The 25,322-nt window shown below is 42.9% G+C and overlaps 2 protein-coding genes across 6 annotated transcripts in view; both read left to right on the top strand.

The window, feature by feature from the left end:
- The window catches only part of LOC124028055 (inter-alpha-trypsin inhibitor heavy chain H4-like), a 48,421-nt gene extending 37,068 nt beyond the window's left edge, over positions 1 to 11,353 (top strand). For both annotated transcript variants that reach the window (XM_046340232.1, XM_046340224.1), the window contains 2 exons: positions 9,641 to 9,722; positions 9,933 to 11,353. In XM_046340232.1, the coding sequence (XP_046196188.1) occupies positions 9,641 to 9,722; positions 9,933 to 10,047 (197 nt within the window). In that variant the 3' untranslated portion in view covers positions 10,048 to 11,353. The remainder of the gene's footprint in view (positions 1 to 9,640; positions 9,723 to 9,932) is intronic.
- A 655-nt stretch (positions 11,354 to 12,008) lies between these two features.
- Positions 12,009 to 25,322, top strand: part of LOC124028035 (interleukin-17 receptor C-like) — a 28,182-nt gene continuing 14,868 nt past the window's right edge. The window contains exons 1-6 of one of the 4 annotated variants that reach the window (XM_046340209.1): positions 12,009 to 12,182; positions 12,765 to 13,160; positions 22,770 to 22,929; positions 23,110 to 23,219; positions 23,325 to 23,433; positions 23,558 to 23,599. In XM_046340209.1, the coding sequence (XP_046196165.1) occupies positions 13,044 to 13,160; positions 22,770 to 22,929; positions 23,110 to 23,219; positions 23,325 to 23,433; positions 23,558 to 23,599 (538 nt within the window). In that variant the 5' untranslated portion in view covers positions 12,009 to 12,182; positions 12,765 to 13,043. Of the gene's footprint in view, positions 12,183 to 12,764; positions 13,161 to 22,769; positions 22,930 to 23,109; positions 23,220 to 23,321; positions 23,434 to 23,557; positions 23,600 to 25,322 lie in introns of all 4 variants that reach the window. The other 3 variants (XM_046340203.1, XM_046340216.1, XM_046340218.1) reach the window with 3 other exon arrangements.

Here is a 25,322-nt window from a genome sequence, read left to right as displayed (position 1 = left end):
GGGCACCAAGGAAAATCTTCAGATTACAAAGTTATAATTTTCCTAATATAACTTTTCAGATATTTTAATATCTGGTCAATTAGTCTTCTAATTAATGAATGGTTCTTTACCTCACATTAGTCTCATTCCAAACATTGTAAATTGTTGGTTATCTGCACGAACCCAGCCTTCACTATGAATCATCCAGGCATCAATTGTCGTAATAATTTATTTACTAACTAAATAAATAATCACAGAAATGCATAAACAACAAACAAAGTAGATCTGGTTACAAGGAAATGATAGGGGATGTGCCCTAGTGGGCTAAACCGGTATGGCGGCTTGGTAGACAAAGGTACTGAGAAGGGTGCAAAAGACAAAAGTCACTACACAGTTGATAATTATAATAATTGAAATGCCAATCCTTTGCACACGAACGCTCACTCATTCGGAAGTAATTGACGAAGTCGAGGATTGGTAGGATGGTCAGTTTTACAAGGGTATGTTTGGCAGCATGAGTGAAGGATGCTTTGTTGCAAAATAGGAAGCCAATTCTAGATTTAACTTTGGATTGGAGATATTTGATGTGGGTCTGGAAGGAGAGTTTACAGTCTAACCAGACACCTAGGTATTTGTAGCTATCCACGTATTCTAAGTCAGAGCCGTCCAGAGTAGTGATGTTGGACAGGTGGGCAGGTGCAGGCAGTGATCGGTTGAAGAGCATGCATTTAGTTTTACTTGTATTTAAGAGCAATTGGAGGCCATGGAAGGAGAGTTGTATGGCATTGATGCTTGCCTGGAGGGTTGTTAACACAGTGTCCAAAGAAGGGCCAGAAGTATACAGAATGGTGTCGTCTGCGTAGAGTTGTATCAGAGACTCACCAGCAGCATGTTTTGGGTAGCATCGAGCAACAACATTGATGTATACGCTGATTCAATGAGTGAGTTTATTAGCAAGTGCATCGGTGATGTTGTACCCACGGCGACGATGAAAACCTTCCCCAACCAGAAACCGTGGATTGATGGCAGCATTGGCACAAAACTGAAAGCACAAACAACTGCTTTTAACTTCTTAGGGCTGCAATCCCATTAACGGGATGATATGACAACAGCCAGTGAAAGTGCAGGGCGCCAAATTCAAAACAACAGAAATCTCATAGTTAAAATTCCTCAAACATACATGTAATTTATACCGTTTTAAAGGTAATCTTGTTGTTAATCCCACCACAGTGTCCAATTTCAAATAGGCGTTACAGCGAAAGCACAACAAACTATTATGTTAGGTGACCACCAACTCACAGAAAAACATTTTTCCTGCCAAAGAGAGCAGTCACAAAAAGCACAAATTCTACTTCCGGCGCCGACTGAGATGGCCGCCTCGTTTCGCGTTCCTAGGAAACTATGCAGTTTTTTTTTTTTTTAATGTGTTATTTCTTACATTAGTACCCCAGGTCATCTTAGGTTTCATTACATACAGTCGAGAAGAACTACTGAATATAAGATCAGCGTCAACTCACCATCAGTACGACCAAGAATATGTTTTCCGCGACGCGGATCCTGTGTTCTGCCTTACAAACAGGACAATGGAATGGATCGCATGCAGCGACCCAAGGAAACGACTCCGAAAAAGAGGGAAACGAGGCGGTGTTCTGGTCAGACTCCGAAAAAGGGCACATCGCGCACCACTTCCCAGCATTCTTCTTGCCAATGTCCAGTCTCTCGACAACAAGGTTGACGAAATCCGAGCAAGGGTGGCATTCCAGAGGGACATCAGAGACTGCAACGTTCTCTGCTTCACGGAAACATGGCTTACTGGGAAGACGCTATCCAGGGCGGTGCAGCCAACGGGTTTCTCCACGCATCGCGCCGACAGAAACATACATCTCTCTGGTAAGAAGAGTGGCGGGGGCGTATGCCTCATGACTAACTGGACATGGTGTGATGAAGGAAACATACAGGAACTCAAATCCTTCTGTTCACCTGATTTAGAATTCCTCACAATCAAATGTAGACCGCATTATCTTCCAAGAGAATTCTCTTCGATTATAATCACAGCCGTATATATCCCCCCCCAAGCAGACACATCAATGGCTCTGAACGAACTTTATTTAACTCTTTGCAAACTGGAAACCATTTATCCGGAGGCTGCATTCATTGTAGCTGGGGATTTTAACAAAGCTAATCTGAAAACAAGACTCCCTAAATTTTATCAGCATATCGATTGTGCAACCAGGGGTGGTAAAAACCTTGGATCATTGTTACTCTAACTTCCGCGACGCATATAAGGCCCTGCCCCGCCCCCCTTTCGGGAAAGCTGACCACGACTCCATTTTGCTGATCCCTGCCTACAGGCAGAAGCTAAAACAAGAGGCCCCCATGCTGAGGTCTGTCCAACGCTGGTCAGACCAAGCTGACTCTACACTCCAAGACTGCTTCCATCACGTGGACTGGGATATGTTTCGTATTGCGTCAGATGGAAATATTGACGAATACGCTGATTCGGTGTGCGTGTTCATTAGAACGTGCGTCGAATATGTCGTTCCCATAGCAACGATAAAAACATTCCCAAACCAGAAACCGTGGATTGATGGCAGCATTCGCATGAAATTGAAAGCGCGAACCACTGCTTTTAATCAGGGCAAGGTGACTGGTAACATGTCCGAATATAAACAATGCAGCTATTCCCTCCGCAAGGCTATTAAACAAGCTAAGCGTCAGTACAGAGACAAAGTGGAATCTCAATTCAATGGCTCAGACACAAGAGGCATGTGGCAGGGTCTACAGTCAATCACGGACTACAAGAAGAAATCCTGCCCAGTCACGGACCAGGATGTCTTGCTCCCAGGCAGACTAAATAACTTTTTTGCCCGCTTTGAGGACAATACAGTGCCACTGACACGGCCTGCAACGAAAACATGCGGTCTTTCCTTCACTGCAGCCAAGGTGAGTAAGACATTTAAACGTGTTAACCCTCGCAAGGCTGCAGGCCCAGACGGCATCCCCAGCCGCGCCCTCAGAGCATGCGCAGACCAGCTGGCCGGTGTGTTTACGCACATATTCAATCAATCCCTATACCAGTCTGCTGTTCCCACATGCTTCAAGAGGGCCACCATTGTTCCTGTTCCCAAGAAAACTAAGGTAACTGAGCTAAACGACTACCGCCCCGTAGCACTCACTTCCGTCATCATGAAGTGCTTTGAGAGACTAGTCAAGGACCATATCACCTCCACCCTACCTGACACCCTAGACCCACTCCAATTTGCTTACCGCCCAAATAGGTCCACAGACGATGCAATCTCAACCACACTGCACACTGCCCTATCCCACCTGGACAAGAGGAATACCTATGTGAGAATGCTGTTCATCGACTACAGCTCGGCATTCAACACCATAGTACCCTCCAAGCTCGTCATCAAGCTCGAGACCCTGGGTCTCGACCCCGCCCTGTGCAACTGGGTACTGGACTTCCTGACGGGCCGCCCCCAGGTGGTGAGGGTAGGCAACAACATCTCCTCCCCGCTTATACTCAACACGATGACCCCACAAGGGTGCGTTCTGAGCCCTCTCCTGTACTCCCTGTTCACCCACGACTGCATGGCCATGCACGCCTCCAACTCAATCATCAAGTTTGCGGACGACACAACAGTGGTAGGCTTGATTACCAACAACGACGAGACGGCCTACAGGGAGGAGGTGAGGGCCCTCGGAGTGTGGTGTCAGGAAGATAACCTCACACTCAACGTCAACAAAACTAAGGAGATGATTGTGGACTTCAGGAAACAGCAGAGGGAACACCCCCCTATCCATATCGATGGAACAGTAGTGGAGAGGGTAGCTAGTTTTAAGTTCCTCGGCATACACATCACAGACAAACTGAATTGGTCCACTCACACTGACAGCGTCGTGAAGAAGGTGCAGCAGCGCCTCTTCAATCTCAGGAGGCTGAAGAAATTTGGCTTGTCACCAAAAGCACTCACAAACTTCTACAGATGCACAATCGAGAGCATCCTGGCGGGCTGTATCACCGCCTGGTACGGCAACTGCTCCGCCCTCAACCGTAAGGCTCTCCAAAGGGTAGTGAGGACTGCACAACGCATCACCGGGGGCAAACTACCTGCCCTCCAGGACACCTACACCACCCGATGTTACAGGAAGGCCATAAAGATCATCAAGGACATCAACCACCCGAACCACTGCCTGTTCACCCCGCTATCATCCAGAAGGCGAGGTCAGTACAGGTGCATCAAAGCTGGGACCGAGAGACTGAAAAACAGCTTCTATCTCAAGGCCATCAGACTGTTAAACAGCCACCACTAACATTGAGTGGCTGCTGCCAACACACTGTCATTGACACTGACCCAACTCCAGCCACTTTAATAATGGGAATTGATGGGAAATGATGTAAATATATCACTAGCCACTTTAAACAATGCTACCTTATATAATGTTACTTACCCTACATTATTCATCTCATATGCATATGTATATACTGTACTCTACATCATCGACTGCATCCTTATGTAATACATGTATCACTAGCCACTTTAACTATGCCACTTTGTTTACTTTGTCTACACACTCATCTCATATGTATATACTGTACTCGATACCATCTACTGTATGCTGCTCTGTACCATCACTCATTCATATATCCTTATGTACATATTCCTTATCCCCTTACACTGTGTATAAGACAGTAGTTTTGGAATTGTTAGTTAGATTACTTGTTGGTTATCACTGCATTGTCGGAACTAGAAGCACAAGCATTTCGATACACTCGCATTAACATCTGCTAACCATGTGTATGTGACAAATAAAATTTGATTTGATTTAGAGATCAAATTAATCATTAACCTTTGATCATCTTCATCAGATGACACTCATAGGACTTCATGTTACACAATACATGTATGTTTTGTTTGATAAAGTTCATATTTATGTCACAAAATCTGAGTTTACATTGGCGCGTTACATTCACAAGTTCCAAAAACATCCAGTGAATTTGCAAAGCCACATCAATTCAACAGAAATACTCATCATAAATGTAGATTAAAATACAAGATATACACATGGAATTATAGATATACCTCTCCTTAATGCAACCATTGTGTTGGATTTTTTTTTAATTTACAGAAAAAGCAAACCATGCAATAATCTGAGACGGCGCTCAGAAAATAAATAAAATTATCCGCCATGTTGGAGTCAACAGAAATCACAAATCACATTATAAATATTCCCTTACCTTTGATGATCTTCATCAGAATGCACTCCCAGGAATCCTAGTTCCACAATAAATGCTTGATTTGTTCGATAATATCCATTATTTATGTCCAAATTTTTAGTACACAAATCCAAACGGAAGTGCAGGTCCATCCGGACGTCGGACGAAAACTTCAAAAAAGTTATATTACAGATCGAAGAAACTTGTCAAACTAATTATAGAATTAATCTTTAGGGTGTTGTATTCAATTCAGTTCCAACCGGAGAATTCCTTTGTGTGTAGAGAAGCCATGGAATGCTGGTCGCTATCATGTGAATTGTGCAGGACCTGGCTCTCTGCCAGACATCTGACTCATTCAGCTCTCATTCAGCTCCACAACACAGTAGAAGCCTCATTCAAGTTTCTAAAGACGGTTGACATCTATTGGAAGCCCTAGGAAGTGCATGTTCATCCATATCCCACTGTGAATTCAATAGGGGCTGGGTTGAAAATCGACCAACCTCAGATTTCTCACTTCCTGTTTGGATTTCTTCTCAGGTTTTTGCTTGCCATGTGAGTTCTGTTTTACTCACAGACATCATTCAAACAGTTTTAGAAACGTCAGAGTGTTTTCTATCCAATGATAATAATGATATGAATATATTAGCAACTGGGACTGAGGAGCAGGCCGTTTACTCTGGGCACCTTTCATCCAAACTACTCTATACTGCAGCCATAATAAGTTTTAATCAGGGCAAGGCGACCGGAAACATGACCGAATACAAACAGTGTTGCTATTCCCCCTGCAAGGCAATCAAACAAGCTAAGTGTCAGTATAGAGGTAAAGTAGAGTCGCAGTCAATCATGGACTACAAAAAAAAACAGCCCCGTTGCGGACCACGATGTCTTGCCCCCATGCAAACTAAACAACTTCTTGGATTGCTTTGAGGACAATACAGTGCCACCGACACGGCCCACTACCAAAACTTGGGGGCTCTCCTTCACTGCAGCTAACATGAGTAAAACATTTAACATGTCAACCCTCGCAAGGCTGCCGGCCCAGACGGCATCCCTAGCCGCGTCCTCAGAGCTGGCTGGTGTGTTTACGGACATATTCAATCAATCCCTATTCCAGTCTGCTGTTCCCACATGCTTCAAGAGGGCCACCTGTTCCCAAGAAAGCTAAGGTAACTGAGCTAAACGACTATCACCCCGCAGCACTCACTTCCGTCATCATGAAGTGCTTTGAGAGACTAGTCAAGGATCATATCACCTCCACCCTACCTGACACTCTAGACCCACTCCAATTTGCTTACCGCCCCAACAGGTCCACAGACGACGCAATCCCACTGCACACTGCCCTAACCCATCTGGACAAGAAGAATGCCTATGTAACAATGCTGTTCATCGACTACAGCTCAGCATTTAACACCATAGTACCCTCCAAACTCGTCATTTCTCGACCCCGCTCTGTGCAACAGGGTCCTGTACTTTCTGACGGGACGCCCCCAGGTGGTGAGGGGAGGAAGCAAAAGCGCCTCTTCAACCTCAGGAGGCTGCAGAAATTTGTCTTGTCACCAAAAACACACAAACTCTTACAGATGCAAAATTGAGAGCATCCTGTCGTGCTGTATCACCTGTCGTGCTGTATCACATACTGACTCAGGGGTGGGGTGGCAGGGTAGCCTAGTGGTTAGAGCATTGGACTTGAACTTGCAACCGGAAGGTTGCAAGTTCAAATCCCCGAGCTGACAAGGTACAAATCTGTCATTCTGCCCCTGAACAGGCAGTTAACCTGCTGTTCCTAGGCCATTATTGAAAATAAGAATTTGTTCTTAAAACCTCTTAAGTCGACCCCCTACTTTTTGGAACATTCTGTTAAAAATTGCGCAACATTTCAGTGCCCTGCTACTCATGCCAGGAAAATAGTATATACATATTAGTATGTGTGGATAGAAAACACTCAGACGTTTCCAAAACTGGTTAAATCACGGCTGTGACTATAACAGAACATGCGTTTCATCGAAAAGCGCAGGAAAATCTGATCACTGAAAATGGGAAAATATATCAATGCGCCACTTGAACGTATTGTTGAATAGAAACCACAATACCTGGAGCCGAGGTTGCAATACCTACAGCTTCCACACGATGTCAACAGTCTTGTCATTTGCCTAGGATTTTTTCTTGGTCAAACGGACACGAGGCAGCCCATTTCTTCCGGTCTCCGACCGGATATTTTGATTGAGATTTACCCGGACATTATTTCAAGACGTACAGCTATAGAATATACATCGCCTCGTGATCAATTTGATCGATTATTAACGTTTACTAATACCTAAAGTTGCATTACAAAAGTATTTCGAAGTGTTTCGAGAAAGTTTATCGTCGACTTTTTTCATTTAAAAAAATGACATTACGTTATAAAACAATGTTTTTTTCCTTGATCACACAGTCTTCATAGATCGATATCTAGGCTATATATGGACCGATTTAACCGAAAAAAATACCCAATAGTGATGCTTATGGGACATCTAGGAGTGCCAACAAAGGACATGGTCAAAGGTAATGAATGTTTTATATTTTATTTCTGCATTTTGTGTAGCGCCGACTATGCTAATTATTTTGTTTACGTCCCCTGCGGGTCTTTAGGGGTGTTGCATGCTATCAGATAATAGCTTCTCATGCTTTCACCGAAAAGCATTTTAAAAATCTGACTTGTTGGCTGGATTCACAATGAGTGTAGCTTTAATTCAGTACCCCGAATGTGTGTTTTAATGAACGTTTGAGTTTTAACGAGTGCTATTAGCATTTAGCATAGCGCATTTGCATTTCCAGATGTCTAGATGGGACACTTGCGTCCCGGGTCGACTCAAGAGGTTAACTGACTTTTCTAGTTAAATATAAAGGTTAAAAAAATAATACAAAAATATTTAGCCACTTTAACTTCGCTAGGGGGCACTATTTTCACTTCCGGATGAAAAGCGTGCCCAAACTAAACTGCCTGCTACTCAGGCCCAGAAGCTAGGATATGCATATAATTGATAGATTTGGGTAGAAAACACTGTCAAGTTTTCAAAACTGTTAAAATAATGTCTATGAGTATAACTGAACCGATTAGGCAGGTGAAAACCTGAGAAAAATCCATCCAGGAACTTTACGGATACTATTTGGATTTTCCATCTGCCTGTTGTGACTGCGTTTGAGCCTGTGGATTACTGAACAAAACATGCGAACAAAACTGAGGTTTTTGGATGTAAAGAGAGACTTTATCGAACAAAACTAATATTTATTGAGTAAATTAATGTCTTGTGAGTGCAACCATATGAAGATCATCAAAAGTAAGTGATTAATTTTATCTCTATTTCTGACTTGTGTAACTCCTCTACTTGGCTGGTTACTGTTTGTAATGATTTGTCTGCTGGGCACTGTTCTCAAATAATCGCATGGTATGCTTTCGCCTTAAAGCCTTTTTGAAATCTGACATCATCTTTAAACTGATGTTTTACACTTGCATGCTTTATGAATTTTTATAGTGAGTGTTTCTGTTTTTGAATTTGGTGCTCTGCAATTTCACTGGAAGTTGGCCAGGTGGGACGTTAGTGTCCCATGTACCCTAGTGAGGTTAATCATTAAAAATTGGATGTAATAAATGTATCACTAGTCACTTTAAACAATGCCACTTTATATAATGTTTACACACACTACATTACTCATCTCATATGTATATACTGTACTCTATACCATCTACTGCATCTTGCCTATGCCGTTCTGCCATCGCTCATCCATATATGTATAGGTACATATTCTTATTCGTTCCTTTACACTTGTGTGTATAAGGTAGTTGTTGTGAAATTGTTAGATTACTTGTTAGTGTCACGCCCTGGTCAAAGTATTTTGTGTTAGGCCAGGGTGTGACATGGGTTTATTGTGGTGTGTTTTGTATTGGGGTTTTTGTGGGGTGTTGGGTGTGTTGCTTAGTGGGGTTATCTAGCAAAGTCTATGGCTGTCTGGAGTGGTTCTCAATCAGAGGCAGGTGTGTATCGTTGTCTCTGATTGGGAACCATATTTAGGCAGCCATATTCTTTGTGTTTCGTGGGTGATTGTCCTTCGTGTCTTTGTTCCTTGTTCTGTGTGTATGTGCACCAGTATTAGGCTGTTTCGGTTTTCATTACGTTTGTTGTTTTTGTATTTAGATTCGTGTTACGTTTGTTCATTAAACATGGATCGCAATCTACACGCTGCATTTTGGTCCGACTCTCCTTCACACCTAGAAAACTGTTACAGTTCGATATTACTGCATGGTCGGAACTAGAAGCACAAGCATTTCGCTACACTCGCATTAACATCTGCTAACCATGTGTATGTGACCAATAACATTTGATTTGATTAGACCTACAGAGGACCACCTGCTCATACTGTCCATTTGATTCATGGTGACAGTATTTTTACTGTGTGTTACAGCCCGTCCACCTGTTGCCTATGAGGAGGTCCAGGGAACAACAATGAAACTGAAGATTCAGGGCAAAGAAATAGAAGTCTCCAGGTAAGATCAACTGTCTATCAGAAACGAACTGCATGTATAGTGATCTTGACTGTTCAGAGGATGTGTGTCTTCAGCAATGATGTGTCTTTAGTGTATTTATTGCGTTTATATTTTGATGATTATGTTTAATTGTATAGTTCTGTGAGAATAGTTAGGGAAACTGGAGTGTACTGTATATGCTATGAACCTTGTGTGTGTGTTTTTTTGTAGGGACTCTGCTGTGGATCTCAGTGTTCGCTTTGCCCCCACCGTGGCATGCTGGTTGCTGCCTCTTCAGTCTGCCCTACAGGGGGAGCTAGCTGACTTTACCGTGACACAACTCTAACTGACCATGTAATTGCTCCCATCACCAACTAATCAACACTATACATACAGTAATTCTGTTCTAGAATTAAGAAGAGAAACAATAAAGCCGGAGGTTTCTTTATAGAGTCCAATGAGTTCACATAATAACACAGCTAAATTCTCCTGTTACATATTCATTGTTGAATAAATGGATCCTTATTTGAACAATGACAACTTTTGTGTTGCATTCCACAATCTTCAAAAAATAATGTTTTTGTGACTAAACTCAAGCGAAGGATCAATATAGAACAAAACATACTTGGCACCATGAACACACATACACTCTCTCTCTCTCTCTCTCTCTCTCTCTCTCTCTCTCTCTCTCTCTCTCTCTCTCTCTCTCTCTCTCTCTCTCTCTCTCTCTCTCTCTCTCTCTCTCTCTCTCTCTCTCTCTCACACACACACAAGCCTATTGTGTGCCTGTATTTGCATTCATTTTTCACTCTCTGACTTCCGTTTACACTGAGGTGCTTCAGTTTACACTGAGCTGTTTGCACTGGGTGGGTCTGGGAGGTTGTGGGTCACCATGTTCATAGCATGGACATTAAACATTCTCTATTTACAGCTAACCATAATTTTATCAGCTGTGTATCGTATGATCTTAGAAGTCATGTGTGTATCATCCCCACCAGGGAAAAGCTATTAAGCAATCCAGGAATGCATTTCTGTAATAGTTCTATTGAAGTAAGGTGACTAATACATTTTACAGGACACCCTGCTGAAGGAAACAAACTGAACAGGAAAACTGTGCCTTGAACCATTACGTACAGTATGGGGTGGGAGGGTAGCCTAGTGGTTCGAGCGTCAGACTAGTAAGCAGGAGTTTGCAAGTTCAAACCCCCGAGCTGACAAGGTACAAATCTGTCATTCTGTCCTTGAACAGTCAGTTAACCCACTGTTCCTAGGCCGTTATTGAAAATAAGAATTTGTTCTTAACTGACTTGTCTAGTAAAATAAAAAAATCTCACTAAATCTACAATCTAATTGTAGTGACCTTAGAGAGATGTTTTATTTCTCTATTTCGTTAGGTCAGGGTGTGATGTGGGTTGGGCATTCTATGTTCTGTTTTGTATTTCTTTGTTTTGGCCGGGTATGGTTCTCAATCAGGGACAGCTGTCTATCGTTGTCTCTGATTGGGAACCATACTTAAGCAGCCCTTTTCCCATCTGACCTTGTGGGTAGTTGTCTTTGTTTGTTGGCACTATAACCTTTAGCTTCACAGTAGTTTTGGATTGTTTATTGTTTTTATCGGAGTCAAATAAAAAAAGGAATATGTACTCTCACAACGCTGCACCTTTGTGCTCTTCATTTGACGGCCGTGACATGTAGACTCTTCTGTGGGTCTTGACATGACTAAGCAAACAGTATATTAACAGACAGACACATGCTTGACAGACTTTACGTTGGATTTATACCTCACTGATAACACACACACACAGCCAAGGATATAGACTTTGATCCGTCTGGGTACATAAGTTAAAGTTTTACCACAATAAACAAGCAGGGTTCCTGCTGGATATTACTGCTGCGTTGCCTTGTCTATTACTATGGGTTGTAATGGGCTGTAACGTGTATGTTAAAAATAAAAATAAATTAACTAGGCAAATCAGTTAAGAACAAATTCTTATTTACAATGTCGGCCTACTCCGGCCAAACCCGGACGACGCTGGGCCAATTGTGTGCCACCCTATGGGACTTCCAATCACGGCTTGTTGTGATACAGCCTGGAATCAAACACGGGTCTGTAGTGACGCCTCTAGCACTGAGATGCAATGCCTTAGACCGCTGCACCAAACTCGGGAGAATGTGTGTTGTGTGTGTGTGTGTGAGAGAGAGTGTGGCTGTCGGGGGGGGGGGGGGGGGCTGGAGAAGGAGACGGAGGCTGGACAAGGATACAGAGGGGAGGGATCATGCCATGGTTGAGCGACAATCACCACATGACTCAACCTGCCAAATACCAATTACCTGGCATTGACAGAGCACACTAACAACAAAACTGTTGGATTTAAGGGATACATAATCACTGTATTCCCTTACTGCGTAGAGTTGTAGCTTTTTCAATCAAGGAATGTAATATACTCTGGCAGATGGATGTGAAGATGAAATATCTATGCTGTAAGTATTACACATGTATGCTCATGTAACCGCTGATTAGAATAACATACTACATATGATAGACACTGAGTGTACCAAACATTAACAAAACCTGCTCTTTTCATGACATAGACTGACCAGGTGAATCCAGGTGAAAGCTATGATCCCTTATCGATGTCACTTGTTAAATCCACTACAATCAGTGTAGATGAAGGGGAGACGACATGTTAAACATTTTAAGCCTTGAGATAATTGAGATATGGATTATGTATGTGTGCCATTCAGAGGGTGAATGGGCAAGACAAAATATTGAGGTGCCTTTGAATGGAGTATGGTAGTAGGTGCCAGGTGCATCGGTTTGTGTAAAGAACTCTAACACTGCTGGGTTTTTCACACTCATAAGTTTCCTGTGTGTATCAAGGATGGTCCACCACCCAAAGGACATCCAGCCAACTTGACACAACTGTGGGCTATTCTCTCATTCTATCATGGCTAGGCTGTCATTAATGTTTACTGTACCAGTTGAAATTGAGCAAGGCATGTCACAAAGATCTATCTGATCTTAGTTTACAGGCAGCACTTTGTTCTCTCTGTTTCCCTCAGGTAATCCCCTCAATTCTTCAACACAGGCTGGTGTCTGACATCAGGAAGTTGGCATCAGTCTAGACTTCTAACAAAGCTCAATGCCAGAAAATTGGACTTGCTCAACTTGATTTTAGAACTTGCTCAACTTGTTTTCCATGTGTCGCCAGAAACACAGAGGTGTGCTGATGGGGTTGTGTATGGACATATCTGACAACAGTTGATAATCACAGATGAAGAAAACAAGTGCTTGAGGATCAAAGTGGTACAAACCTCAATGTGTCAAATTTGAGGAAAATTATGAAAGCAATGTTTTTGTGGTGGTCGCTTGCAATCCTTCTCTTGATCCAGATTGTCGCTTCAGCTTTGGAGTTGGAAATGCTTGACTATAAGAGTGAACACTTCACCTGCTCAAAGGTAATAAACTAATGATCATGATAATGAGAGGTCAACAATCAAGGTGTGTGTGAGAGAAAGAGAGGGAGGGAGGGAGGGAGAGAGTTAAGGAGTCTGACACAGAAATGAGGGACAGGAATGACAGAGATGGGAACGGAACAGAGAACATTTAACATTTAACATTTAAGTCATTTAGCAGACGCTCTTATCCAGAGCGACTTACAAATTGGTGCATTCACCTTATGACATCCAGTGGGACAGTCACTTAACAATAGTGCATCTAAAACTTAGGGGGGTGGGGTGAGAGGGATTACTTAACCTATCCTAGGTATTCCTTAAAGAGGTGGGGTTTCAGGTGTCTCCGGAAGGTGGTGATTGACTCCGCTGTCCTGGCGTCGTGAGGAGTTTGTTCCACCATTGGGGGCCAGGGCAGCGAACAGTTTTGACTGGGCTGAGCGGGAACTTCCTCAGTGGTAGGGAGGCGAGCAGGCCAGAGGTGGATGAACGCAGTGCCCTTGTTTGGGTGTAGGGCCTGATCAGAGCCTGGAGGTACTGAGGTGCCGTTCCCCTCACAGCTCCGTGCACCATGGTCTTGTAGCGGACGAGCTTCAACTGGAAGCCAGTGGAGAGAACGGAGGAGCGGGGTGACGTGAGAGAACTTGGGAAGGTTGAACACCAGACGGGCTGCGGCGTTCTGGATGAGTTGAAGGGTTTAATGGCACAGGCAGGGAGCCCAGCCAACAGCGAGTTGCAGTAATCCAGACGGGAGATGACAAGTGCCTGGATTAGGACCTGCGCCGCTTCCTGTGTGAGGCAACTCTGCGGATGTTGTAGAGCATGAACCTACAGGAACGGGCCACCGCCTTGATGTTAGTTGAGAACGACAGGGTGTTGTCCAGGATCACGCCAAGGTTCTTGGCGCTCTGGGAGGAGGACACAATGGAGTTGTCGACCGTGATGGCGAGATCATGGAACGGGCAGTCCTTCCCCGGGAGGAAGAGCAGCTCCGTCTTGCCGAGGTTCAGCTGAGGTGGTGATCCGTCATCCACACTGATATGTCTGCCAGACATGCAGAGATGCGATCCGCCACCTGGTCATCAGAAGGGGAAAGGAGAAGATTAATTGTGTGTCGTCTGCATAGCAATGATTGAGGTTATGTGACTTGGTGTATAGCGAGAATAGGAGAGGGCCAAGAACAGAGCCCTGGGGACACCAGTGGTGAGAGCGCGTGGTGAGGAAAGGAGCGACCTGTCAGGTAGGACGCAATCAAGCGTGGGCCGCGCCGGAGATGCCCAACTCGGAGAGGGTGGAGAGGAGGATCTGATGGTTCACAGTATCGAAGGCAGCCGATAGATCTAGAAGGATGAGAGCAGAGGAGAGAGAGTTAGCTTTAGCAGTGCGGGCGCCTCCGTGATACAGAGGAGAGCAGTCTCAGTTGAATGACTAGTCTTGAAAACTGATTTGGATCAAGAAGGTCATTCAGAGAGAGATACTGGGAGAGCTGGCCAAGGACGGCACGTTCAAGAGTTTTGGAGAGAAAAGAAAGAAGGGATACTGGTCTGACATCGGAGGGATCGAGTGTAGGTTTTTTCAGAAGGGGTGCAACTCTCGCTCTCTTGAGGACGGAAGGGACGTAGCCAACGGTCAGGGATGAGTTTGAGGTGAGGTAAGGGAGAAGGTCTCCGGAAATGGTCTGAGAAGAGAGGAGGGGATAGGGTCAAGCGGGCAGGTTGTTGGGCGGCCGGCCGTGAGATTTCATCTTCAGAGCACAGGGTAGGGCAGTGTGAGCAGAACCAGCGGTGTCGTTTGACTTAGCAAACGAGGATCGGATGTCGTCGACCTTCTTTTCAAAATGGTTGACGAAGTCATCTGCAGAGAGGGAGGAGGGGGGGAGGGGGCGGAGGATTCAGGAGGGAGGAGAAGGTGGCAAAGAGCTTCCTAGGGTTAGAGGCAGATGCTTGGAATTTAGCGTGGTAGAAAGTGGCTTTAGCAGCAGAGACAGAGGAGGAAAATGTAGAGAGGAGGGAGTGAAAGGATGCCAGGTCCGCAACGAGTTTTCCTCCATTTCCGCTCGGCTGCCCGGAGCCCTGTTCTGTGAGCTCGCAATGAGTCATCGAGCCACGGAGCGGGAGGGGAGGACCGAGCCGGCCTGGAGGATAGGGGACATAGAGAGTCAAATGCATCAGGAGATAGGTGGGAGAAGGTTTGAGCGGAGGGAAGAGATGATAGGATGGAAGAGGAGAGAGTAGCGGGGGAGAGAGAGCGAAGGTTGGGACGGCGCGATACCATCCGAGTAGGGGCAGTGTGGGAGGTGTTGGATGAGAGCGAGAGGGAAAAGATACAAGGCAGTGGTCGGAGACTTGGAGGGGAGTTGCAGTGAGGTTAGTGGAAGAACAGCATCTAGTAAAGATGAGGTCAGCGTATTGCCTGCCTTGTGAGTAGGGGGAAGGTGAGAGGGTGAGGTCAAAAGAGGAGAGGAGTGGAAAGAAGGAGGCAGAGAGGAAAGAGTCAAAGGTTGGGGAGGTTAAAGTCGCCCAGAACTGTTGAGCCGTCCTCAGGAAAGGAGCTTATGCATCAAGCTCATTGATGAACTCTCCGAGGGAACCTGGAGGGCGATAAATGATAAGGATGTTAAGCTTGAAAGGGCTAGTAACTGTGACAGCATGGAATTCAAAGGAGGCGATAGACAGATGGGTAAGGGGAGAAAGAGAGAATGACCACTTGGGAGAGATGAGGATCCCGGTGCCACCACCCCGCTGACCAGATGCTCTCGGGGTGTGCGAGAACACGTGGGCGGACGAAGAGAGAGCAGTAGGAGTAGCAGTGTTGTCTGTGGTGATCCATGTTTCCGTCAGTGCCAAGAAGTCGAGGGACTGGAGGGAGGCATAGGCTGAGATGAACTCTGCCTTGTTGACCGCAGATTGGCAGTTCCAGAGGCTACCGGAGACCTGGAACTCCAGATCGCGGCCACGCGGTGAGGAGCGTTTGTATGGTCTGTGCAGAGAGGAGAGAACAGGGATAAACAGACACATAGTTGACAGGCTACAGAAGACACGCTAATGCAAAGGAGATTGGAATGACAAGTGGACTACACCTCGAATGTTCAGTTGCTACGTAGCAAGAATCTTATTGACTAAAATGATTAAAATGATACAGTACTGCTTGGCAGTGGGTGCGTTGTTGAGACTACACTAATCAAGTCATTCCGTTGAGTGTAATAGTTTCTGCAGTGTTGCTATTCCAGCAGGCTAGCTAGCAGTGTTGTTTAAAACTTGCTAAAAGAACGACAATAGATGGCTAGCGAACCTAGAAAATCGCTCTAGCTCTATGTAGCTAGCTAAAAGCTAATCAAACAAATCAAAACTGAATGCGATCGGGTAGTTGATGATAATGGCTAGCTAGCAGAGTCACCTACAATAGCTGGCTAAACCTCGGTAAATTAAGATAATCACTCTAAGACTACACACTCTAAACCTAAACAACACAATTATCTTGGATACGTGATACGATGATACGAAGACAGCAAAGACAGCTATGTAGGTAGCTAACACTAAACTAATCAAGTCGTTCAGTTGAGTGTAAAAGTTTCTCAGTGCAGCTAATCAGTGGACGTTAGCTAGCTGGCTAGTGAAGACTACGTTAGGACGGCGAAATACGATAATTACGCAATTATCTTTGATACAAAACGGCTATGTAGCTAGCTGAGAAGAAATTGGTAAGATAAGACAAATCAAACCGTTGTGATATAATGAATATAATGAAATATAATGAAAAAGTTATACTGGGAACGCTCCAACCGGAACCGGAACATGTGTGCCTCAGAAGAATTAAAAAATATATATTTCCAAATAATAAACACTTTTGAAATTGAACAAATGTACAGAAAGATCCAGAGGTATATCAAGCCTTTTTTGATATACTACATTATTTTGTATTTTTTTTACCTTTATTTAATTAGGCAATTAACTTATTTACAATGATGGCCTGGGAACAGTGGGTTAACTGCCTTGTTCAGGGGCAGAATGACAGATTTCTACCTTGTAGGCTCGGGTATTCGATCCAGCAACCTTTCTGTTACTGATCTAATTCTCTAACCTCTGTCCCTAACCCTTTTGTTTAGTTGTTAGATTGTTCCATTGTTAGCTTGTTTTAACTACTCCTATAGAAATGGTAGTCTGTCAGGTAAAAGTAATGTATAGCAACCCTAGGTGTAAAATAGTAAATAGTGGCTACTTCTCAGAGAGTTTACATTTGTCGAGAGGAGTTAAACAAGGGTGTCTGCAGTCACAATATCTATTCGTTATGGCCATCGAAATGCTAGCTATTAAAATCAGATCCAAACACAACATTAGAGGATTAGAAATCCAAGGCTTAAAAACAAAGTTGTCCATGTATGCCGATGACTCAAGTTTTATATTAAGTCCACAAGCTAGATCCCTGCAATGTCTCATTAAAGACCTAAACTTTTCCGGACTCTCTGGACTAAAACCTAATTATGATAAGTGTACAATATTTCATATTGGCTCTTTAAAAAATACAACTTTTACATTAACCTGCAGTTTACTTATAAAATGGGCTGACGGTGAAGTAGACATACTTGGTATTCATATCACAAAATATATAAATGAGCTCTCTAAAATGAATTTCAATAGAAAACATGGAGAGGTAAATATATGTCTATTTATGTAAAAATTGCCCTGATTAAGTCCTTAGTCATATTTCAGTTTATTCACTTACTTATGGCACTGGCTACTCCTGATACATTTTTCAAATCATATGAGCAAAAAATATTTTTCTTTATCTGGAACGCTAAATGAGACAAAATAAAGCGTGCCTATCTATATAATGAATATAAATTGGGTGGGTTGAGATTATTAAATAGAAAATCACTAAAAGTCTCTTTAAAAGCTTTATTTATTCAAAAGTTTTATTTGAACCCTAAATGGTTCTCCAGCAGATTACTAAGAAAAGCTCATCCATTGTTTAAAATTTGCATTTTTGCCTTTGTGCAGATTGCCATGTCTCATTTTCAATTAATTGAATATGATACTTTTTACAAATATTCCAACAAATATTATCGCTGAACTCAAATATGCTGGTTGATAAAATACCTGTATTTATGAGAAATATGTTTGAAAAGGGTATTTTGTTCTTAAATTATATTGTAAATTGTAATGGTAGAGTTATGTCTTTCATGGAGTTCAGAATTGTATGGGAAGGTCTGCTCAATCCAAGAGTACAACCAATTGATTACAGTATTACACCCAAAATGGAGGAGGCAGGTGGCAGCGGGAGGAGGTAGGGAACTGGTCTGTCTGCCCAATATAAAGGATCAAAACTGGCGGAGGAATAAAAATAGCATAAATAGGAAAGTATACCAGTTTCATTTGAGGACCAGGATGTTGACAACTGTGCCATACAGATACAGGGTGTATGAGTTGATATATAAAACGATGCAAGATTCAAGACTTCATGCTTTAGGAAAGGCATGCATAGGAACAGAGAGGTTTCAAAATAAGAGGCACTTCCTGATTGGATTTTCCTCAGATTTTTGCCTGTGATATCAGTTCTGGTATACTCACAGACAATATTTTTACAGTTTTAGAAACTGCAGAGTGTTTTCTATCCTAATATGACAAGTATATGCATACTCCAGTTTCTGGGGCTGAGAAATAGGCTGTTTCAAATGGGTACGTTTTTAGCCAAAAATGAAAATACTGCCCCCTGCACGCAAAAGGTTAATTAAAAAAGTGCTTTCTGGACAATTTTTCGAAATTCTTTTGATTTTTTGGGGTCAATTATACATGTATAAGAACTATATGAACATACTTTAGTCATATTTTTTTTGGTTGTCCATAAGGCAATATGATTTCATAGGAAGTCAAAAGTCGGTGAACTATTGCCAAATGCAATAAGAAATGTCCAAATGCAATATGAAAGAATTGAAAGTGCCAAATCAGGATGTTATATCCATTTGCCATGTACCATCATAGGAAGTCAGTTTCCAAACCCCAAAGTCAGTGAACCATGTCCAAATGGCATTTATACTGCCCAAATGATATATAACACTATGTTAAGCCATGAATCAACCTAGATGGTCTATTTGTCATGTATGATGAAGGAGAAGTGGGACTCTGTTGATTTGTATATATTTTTTTAAACATCCAAAATGACCAGGGGCACCCCCTAATGACCAGGGGCACCCCTTATTGGATGGGCACGGGTGGGGGGGGGTCCCTACCCAACCGTAGACCCCTTGCACCCTCCTAAAGGCATTGTAAAAACCATTTTAAAAATGTGCTTCTGGTAACCCATTCCAATCACCAGGCTGTCCATTTGCAATATGTTTCAATTACCAACACAAATTTGACATGCTCAAAACTACTGCAGGAATGCAAAATTGACTGGCCCAATGAACTCGAGATGGCCGGTGCAGTGATTCTGGATCCTCTCCATCGCTCGTTGGTGTTGATTTCAGAATGTCCATTTGGTGATGGACTATCATTGTTTAAACATATTGCATATAGACAAAAGTCAGCCAACAAGTCAACGTCCATCAGTCAACTAGATATCATTCTGACACCAAACCGATACAAGCTGACAACAAACCCACTTTTTCCAACTCTTTCAGAAGACAACTATCAGATATTTCAGAGCAGGCCCAAAATTCACAGGGCCTTCTGTTTAAACAATAATAAAAACAATAAACACGTAGTTACGTTCTAGCTGCGGGTCCAGTTCTGACATTATGTGTAGGCCTAGCTGAGGCAACCCCGAATCCCAAGTTTCGGCTCAATAGGTCATTTGGAGCCTGAGCATCGACCTTAATTGGTGCTGAAAATCCACATTTTCCGTGCGTTGCTACAGGGTCCTTGAATGAGCTATAGGACAGAAACATTAGGGTCCGTCTCTATGGGCCGAAGGCGGTTTCAATGCACCTAATCTTGCGATTCTGGGACTTTTCTAAATGTCATCATTTTTGTGATGGTCAAAATGAATTGAAGTTATTGCAAATGTATGAGGCTGTTTCTTGGTCTGAGAATCTTCCAGAGCCACATAACTCACCGTGCACTATCAACTTGAGCTCTAGAACAGGTTTTAAAAGTTTCAGAGCTCTAGGTCTGACGGTTCTTTGATAGTTTGAACGAAGGTGACTATTGCAGGCTACTGTGTCACTCCATCCTTGGTGTGTGTGTGTGTGAGTTTTTCTTGGAAATATTATGGGAGAAATGACTGTTCTACAGTTCATGAGGGTTGCCTTATCACATATTTGAAGTTTTGGAAAGATGCTAATTTTTTAACCCTTTGAAACAGCCCCTATGATCCCAATTTAACAAACTTTCGGTTGGCACAGGAAGCTGAAAGTGAACACATATCCTCATTGGGGTAGGCTTTTACAGAATCCTGTGTTTAAAGTCTTTACTTTAAGAATTGACTTATTTATGGGTACATCAAAACCTTTAGGGTGAATTTAACCACTTCCGGTTGCTCCAGGAAGCTTAGAATCAACACAGGTTGACCTCATAGTGGCTTGATGAATTGTCATCGAAGACAGGTTCATAAGGCATTCATAACCCACATAGGCTTCAGGTTGAATTTAGGGGAGCAGACAATGTATTCCTATGGGGAGAGAAGTCATTGCAAACTGTTTGATGTAAACACCTTCTTTTCACTGTTAAAGGTTAATGCCACACGGTCAAGATTAGGCTTGCACAGATCGAGAGGACCTCAGGAATGTTCCTGAGGTCGAATTCTAACCCTAATGGTTCTCCCGCTGTCACCCAAAAGCACCTGAAATTTTGGGCCAGGCTTCATTATGGGCCTACTTTTTTTCAGAAAGTAGGCCCATAATCTCTAGGCTGTGCCGAGTTCAACGAGATTCCCCGCTTGACCGTAGATTATGGTAATGCCATTACAGGCTCTGTGTGTCTTTAAGTACCATGTCACTCCATCCTTGCTGTGTGTGTGTGTGTGTGTGTGTGTGTGTGTGTGTGTGTGTGTGTGTGTGTGTGTGTGTGTGTGTGTGTGTGTGTGTGTGTGTGTGTGTGTGTGTGTGTGTGTGTGTGTGTGTGTGTGTGTGTGTGAGAGAGAGTTTTTTTCTTTGACATCTGTTGGGAGAACGGATTCGGATGAACACGCTGCAACTGGATCTGTAACTTTTTTTTAAAACACACATTTCTTTGAACTTCACCAATTGTACATTGTACGATTTCTCTTAAATTACGATAGATAAATGGCTAGTTATTTTTTTCCCGGCACCATAGGTTCATGTTCTTTGACGTGAAGCGGTCAAATTAGCGCTCTATTTTAGTTTTTGACCTTTAATCCAAGAAAAATCAATGCCATCTTGTTTCTGGGCTAACAGCCCATTAGTCCAAACCTATGCTCACCGAGTTTTGTCTTCGAAGTCTTATCCGTTTAGGAGAAATGGCCATGTCGTGATTGGTGATGTTTTGTACATTTGCAATAAGATTCCATTTACCATCTGGTGGAATTTACCGGGACAGCGGAAAAATGACCAAAATTGGTCATTTTCTGATGTCCCTCTTTGTGGCACCTGACCACACGACTGAACAGTAGTCCAGGTGCGACAAAACAAGGGCCTGTGGGACATGCCTTGTTGTTAATGTTGTTAAGAAGGCAGAGAAGTGCTTTATTATTTTCTCTTAACAGCTAATCAGAGCTTTGACAGTTGATACACATGTTTGATATCGTTATGAAGCTTAAAATCTTCTCTTTTCAACAGTATATATAGCTTAAATGTATGTTGTGGTCCATGTGACTGATAATGATGGAGCAAGTTACATATGTTTCACACATTTGTAAAAAACAAACAGTTTTTCTCATGTTCGTTCAACAATGACCTGCTAATTGCAAAGGAAAATGCTTTAAGGCCTACATTCACTTGTAAATTAAATCCATTAATCTATCCTTCTGGATGATATCAATTTTGTCAGATTAATGTGTATTCTAGCTAGTTAACTTAATTAATGTTAGTTGACACTCAGGGGATGACAGTGCCAAACTATGTAAACACAACCATAAGCACTGCATATCCTCAAAGGGGAAGAGGTGACTATCTCTGATATACAAAAACATTTTTCAGGCAATACGTATGTACAAACTATGAAATTTGTTCAATGAAATGAATGTAGCTAGCACCATCGGTAATATACAGTGCTTGCTCTTTCCATCAACAGTGAAAAGAGTCAGGAATGTGATTTGAATGCATTTAAATGAATGGGAAGGTAGGCACTGCATCCGACAATCAGTGATGCATACCCTGGCACCTCTCCTGAGTGTTTCTTATGCAGTTTTAGCACATGTTGGTATTTTCAATGTACAAACCACCAGAATCATTGAGAGAAAACATTAGATATTTGTTTGTTGTTGTGAACATATTTTTTACTATATTTTTAATTTGGATTTTCATAAGAGCTATTTTGATTCGATTATCACAGGGTAGTCACTGGCTAACTTGCCTACCCTGACTGCATGTCACTGGGTTGAACACAGTAGGGTACCTATCGGTAGGTGTGTAGTTACTGTGTATGTATGGATGAATAGAGTATAATACTTGCATACAACAACAGTAGTTGTGTAGTGACTGTTTACATTGTCTCTCATCAGGGTATCTCTAACTGCACAGTGAAGGCAGGTGCTGTGGTTCTGATCCCAGAGTGTCCTGTCGATCTGGAGGTGCAGCCGGTGCTGTGCTGCAGACAGGGCACGGCATGCAGACCCTGCCTACACATTCACCTTGACATCCAGCCCAGAAACCACCAGACAGGTGTGTGAACACTCAAAGCCCCATTTTTTTATGCTGCTGTTAAAATTGAAAAAGACAACAGTTTGGTAGAGTGCACCCGTATTAGCTTGTAACGCATGGTTTATTTAAAATACTCTCATTTTGTGTCAGTAAGTAATGCTATCCTCACTCCTGCAGCCTACTGGGTTCTCTGTGTTTCAGCATCATATATGAATGTATGTTACAACGTACCAGAACTAGGAATGGAGATTTGCAAGATTCTGGAATTCACAGTGATCCCTGCTGCTCTGGATGGGCAAGCTACATCCAAGGTACATTCCGTGTGTGTGTGTGTGCGTGTGCGTCTGTGTGTGTCCATGCGTGGGTGCATGTGTGTGTATTTGTGATTCATTTCTATGTTCATCTATACCCAGCAGGCATGGCTGTCACTGCTGCTTAAAGATAATGCAGTGTCCTTCAACAGTCAGGTGACTGTGTATGTTTGTTCCCACCACTCGAAAGTGGTGCTTCCCTCAGTGGATGAAGGTATTGCATTTCCCATAGTAATCTAACATTTTATGTCATTGCTTTGACTGTCAATACATATTTGTTAGTAATTGATCCTCTGAAATTTTGAGATCTGATAATTATTTGTCCTATCTGCCCTTAGTGTGCTCATCTGCTGCACAGGGGGTTGTAGAAGAGTGTGACAGTGAGTTACATGCTCTATGTTCTACATTTGTTTGTTTCTATGGTTCCTATGTTGTTAATACCATATAAATAGAATTACTAGAATGGGGATCTCTATTCAGGAGTGTAACCATAGGAGTAAAGCAAGAAGTAAAAACAGAAAGCACTGTACAGCATTCAATCGGGTTCCATTTCTATTCAACTCATTCTAATTCTTTGGTTAGTACATCTCCTGTGTCCTGTGTGCAGGACTTTAATTTTGGTCTTACTTTAATATTGGTCTCACTTTAATTAATGGACCGTCCTCTATAGATGATTAACCCATAAGAGTCTAAGCCCTGCCTAAGCCGGGGAGGGGGTTCTAAGAAGCTAAATTGTTTTAAGAAGGTCATATCAAGGATCATTTAGCTATTTGATTTAGATTTGTAAGAACCCTTGAGGTATAATTTGTTTTATATATTACAAAATAATTTGATGAAAAATTATTTTTGACCTTCCTGCTACTAGCCCTTACAAGTGGATTAATGAACAGATTCACTACATGGAACAACAGATAGCACCCCCCAAAAAAAAAATTTTTTTCTGAAGTGTGTGTTCTATATCGAGAGATATAAGAAAGGTCAGGATATATATATATATATATATATATATATATATATATACACACACAAGTGTAAAGGAATGAATAAGAATATGTACATAAAAGTATATGGATGAGCATAGGCAAGATGTAGTAGATGGATTAGAGTACAGTATATGAGATGAGTAATGTAGGGTACGTAAACATTATATATAGTGGCATTGTTTAAAGTGGCTAGTGATACATTTATTAAATCCAATTTTTAATTATTGAAGGGGATAGAGATTTGAGTCAGTATGTTGGCAGCAGCTGTACTGACCTCACCTTCTGGATGATAGCGGGGTGAACAGGCAGTGGCTCGGGTGGTGGTTGTCATTGATGAACTTTTTGGCCTTCCTGTGACATCGGGTGGTGTAGGTTTCATGGAGGGCAGGTAGTTTGCCCCCGGTGATGCGTTGTGCAGACCTCACTACTCTCTGGAGAGCCTTACGGTTGCAGGCAAAGCAGTTGCCGTACCAGTCGGTGATACAGGCCGACAGAATGCTCTCGATTGTGCATCTGTAAAAGTTTGTGAGTGTTTTTGGTGACAAGCCAAATGTTTTCAGCCTTCTGAGGTTGAAGAGGCGCTGCTGCACCTTCTTCACCACACTGTCTGTGTGGGTGTACCATTTCAGTTGGTCTGTGATGTATACGCAGAGGAACTTAAAACTTTCCAACTTCTCCACTACTCTGCCATCGATGTGGATAGGGTTCTGCTCCCTCTGCTGTTTCCTAAAGTCCACGATCATCTCCTTTGTTATGTTGACATTGAGTGTGAGGTTATTTTGCTGACACCACACTTCGAGGGCCCTCACCTCTTCCCTGTAGGCCGTCTCGTCGTTGTTGGTAATCAAGCCTACCACTGTAGTGTCGTCTGCAAACTTGATGATTGAGTTGGAGGCGTTCATTGCCACGCAGTCATGGTTGAACAGGGAGTACAGGAGAGGACTGAGAACGCACCCTTGTGGGGCCTCAGTGTTGAGGATCATCGGGGTGGAGATGTTCTTTTCTACCCTCACCACCTGGGGGAGGCCCGTCAGGAAGTCCAGGACCCAGTTGCACAGGGCGGGGTCGAGACCCAGGGTCTCGTGGTTAATGACGAGTTTGGAGGGTACTATAATGTTAA

The sequence above is a fragment of the Oncorhynchus gorbuscha genome, linkage group LG03 (assembly GCF_021184085.1).
Source record: "Oncorhynchus gorbuscha isolate QuinsamMale2020 ecotype Even-year linkage group LG03, OgorEven_v1.0, whole genome shotgun sequence".
Classification (NCBI taxonomy): Eukaryota; Metazoa; Chordata; class Actinopteri; order Salmoniformes; family Salmonidae; genus Oncorhynchus; species Oncorhynchus gorbuscha.
The sequence above is the reverse complement of the archived record's forward strand: the minus strand, read 5'-3'. Positions and strand labels throughout refer to the sequence as shown.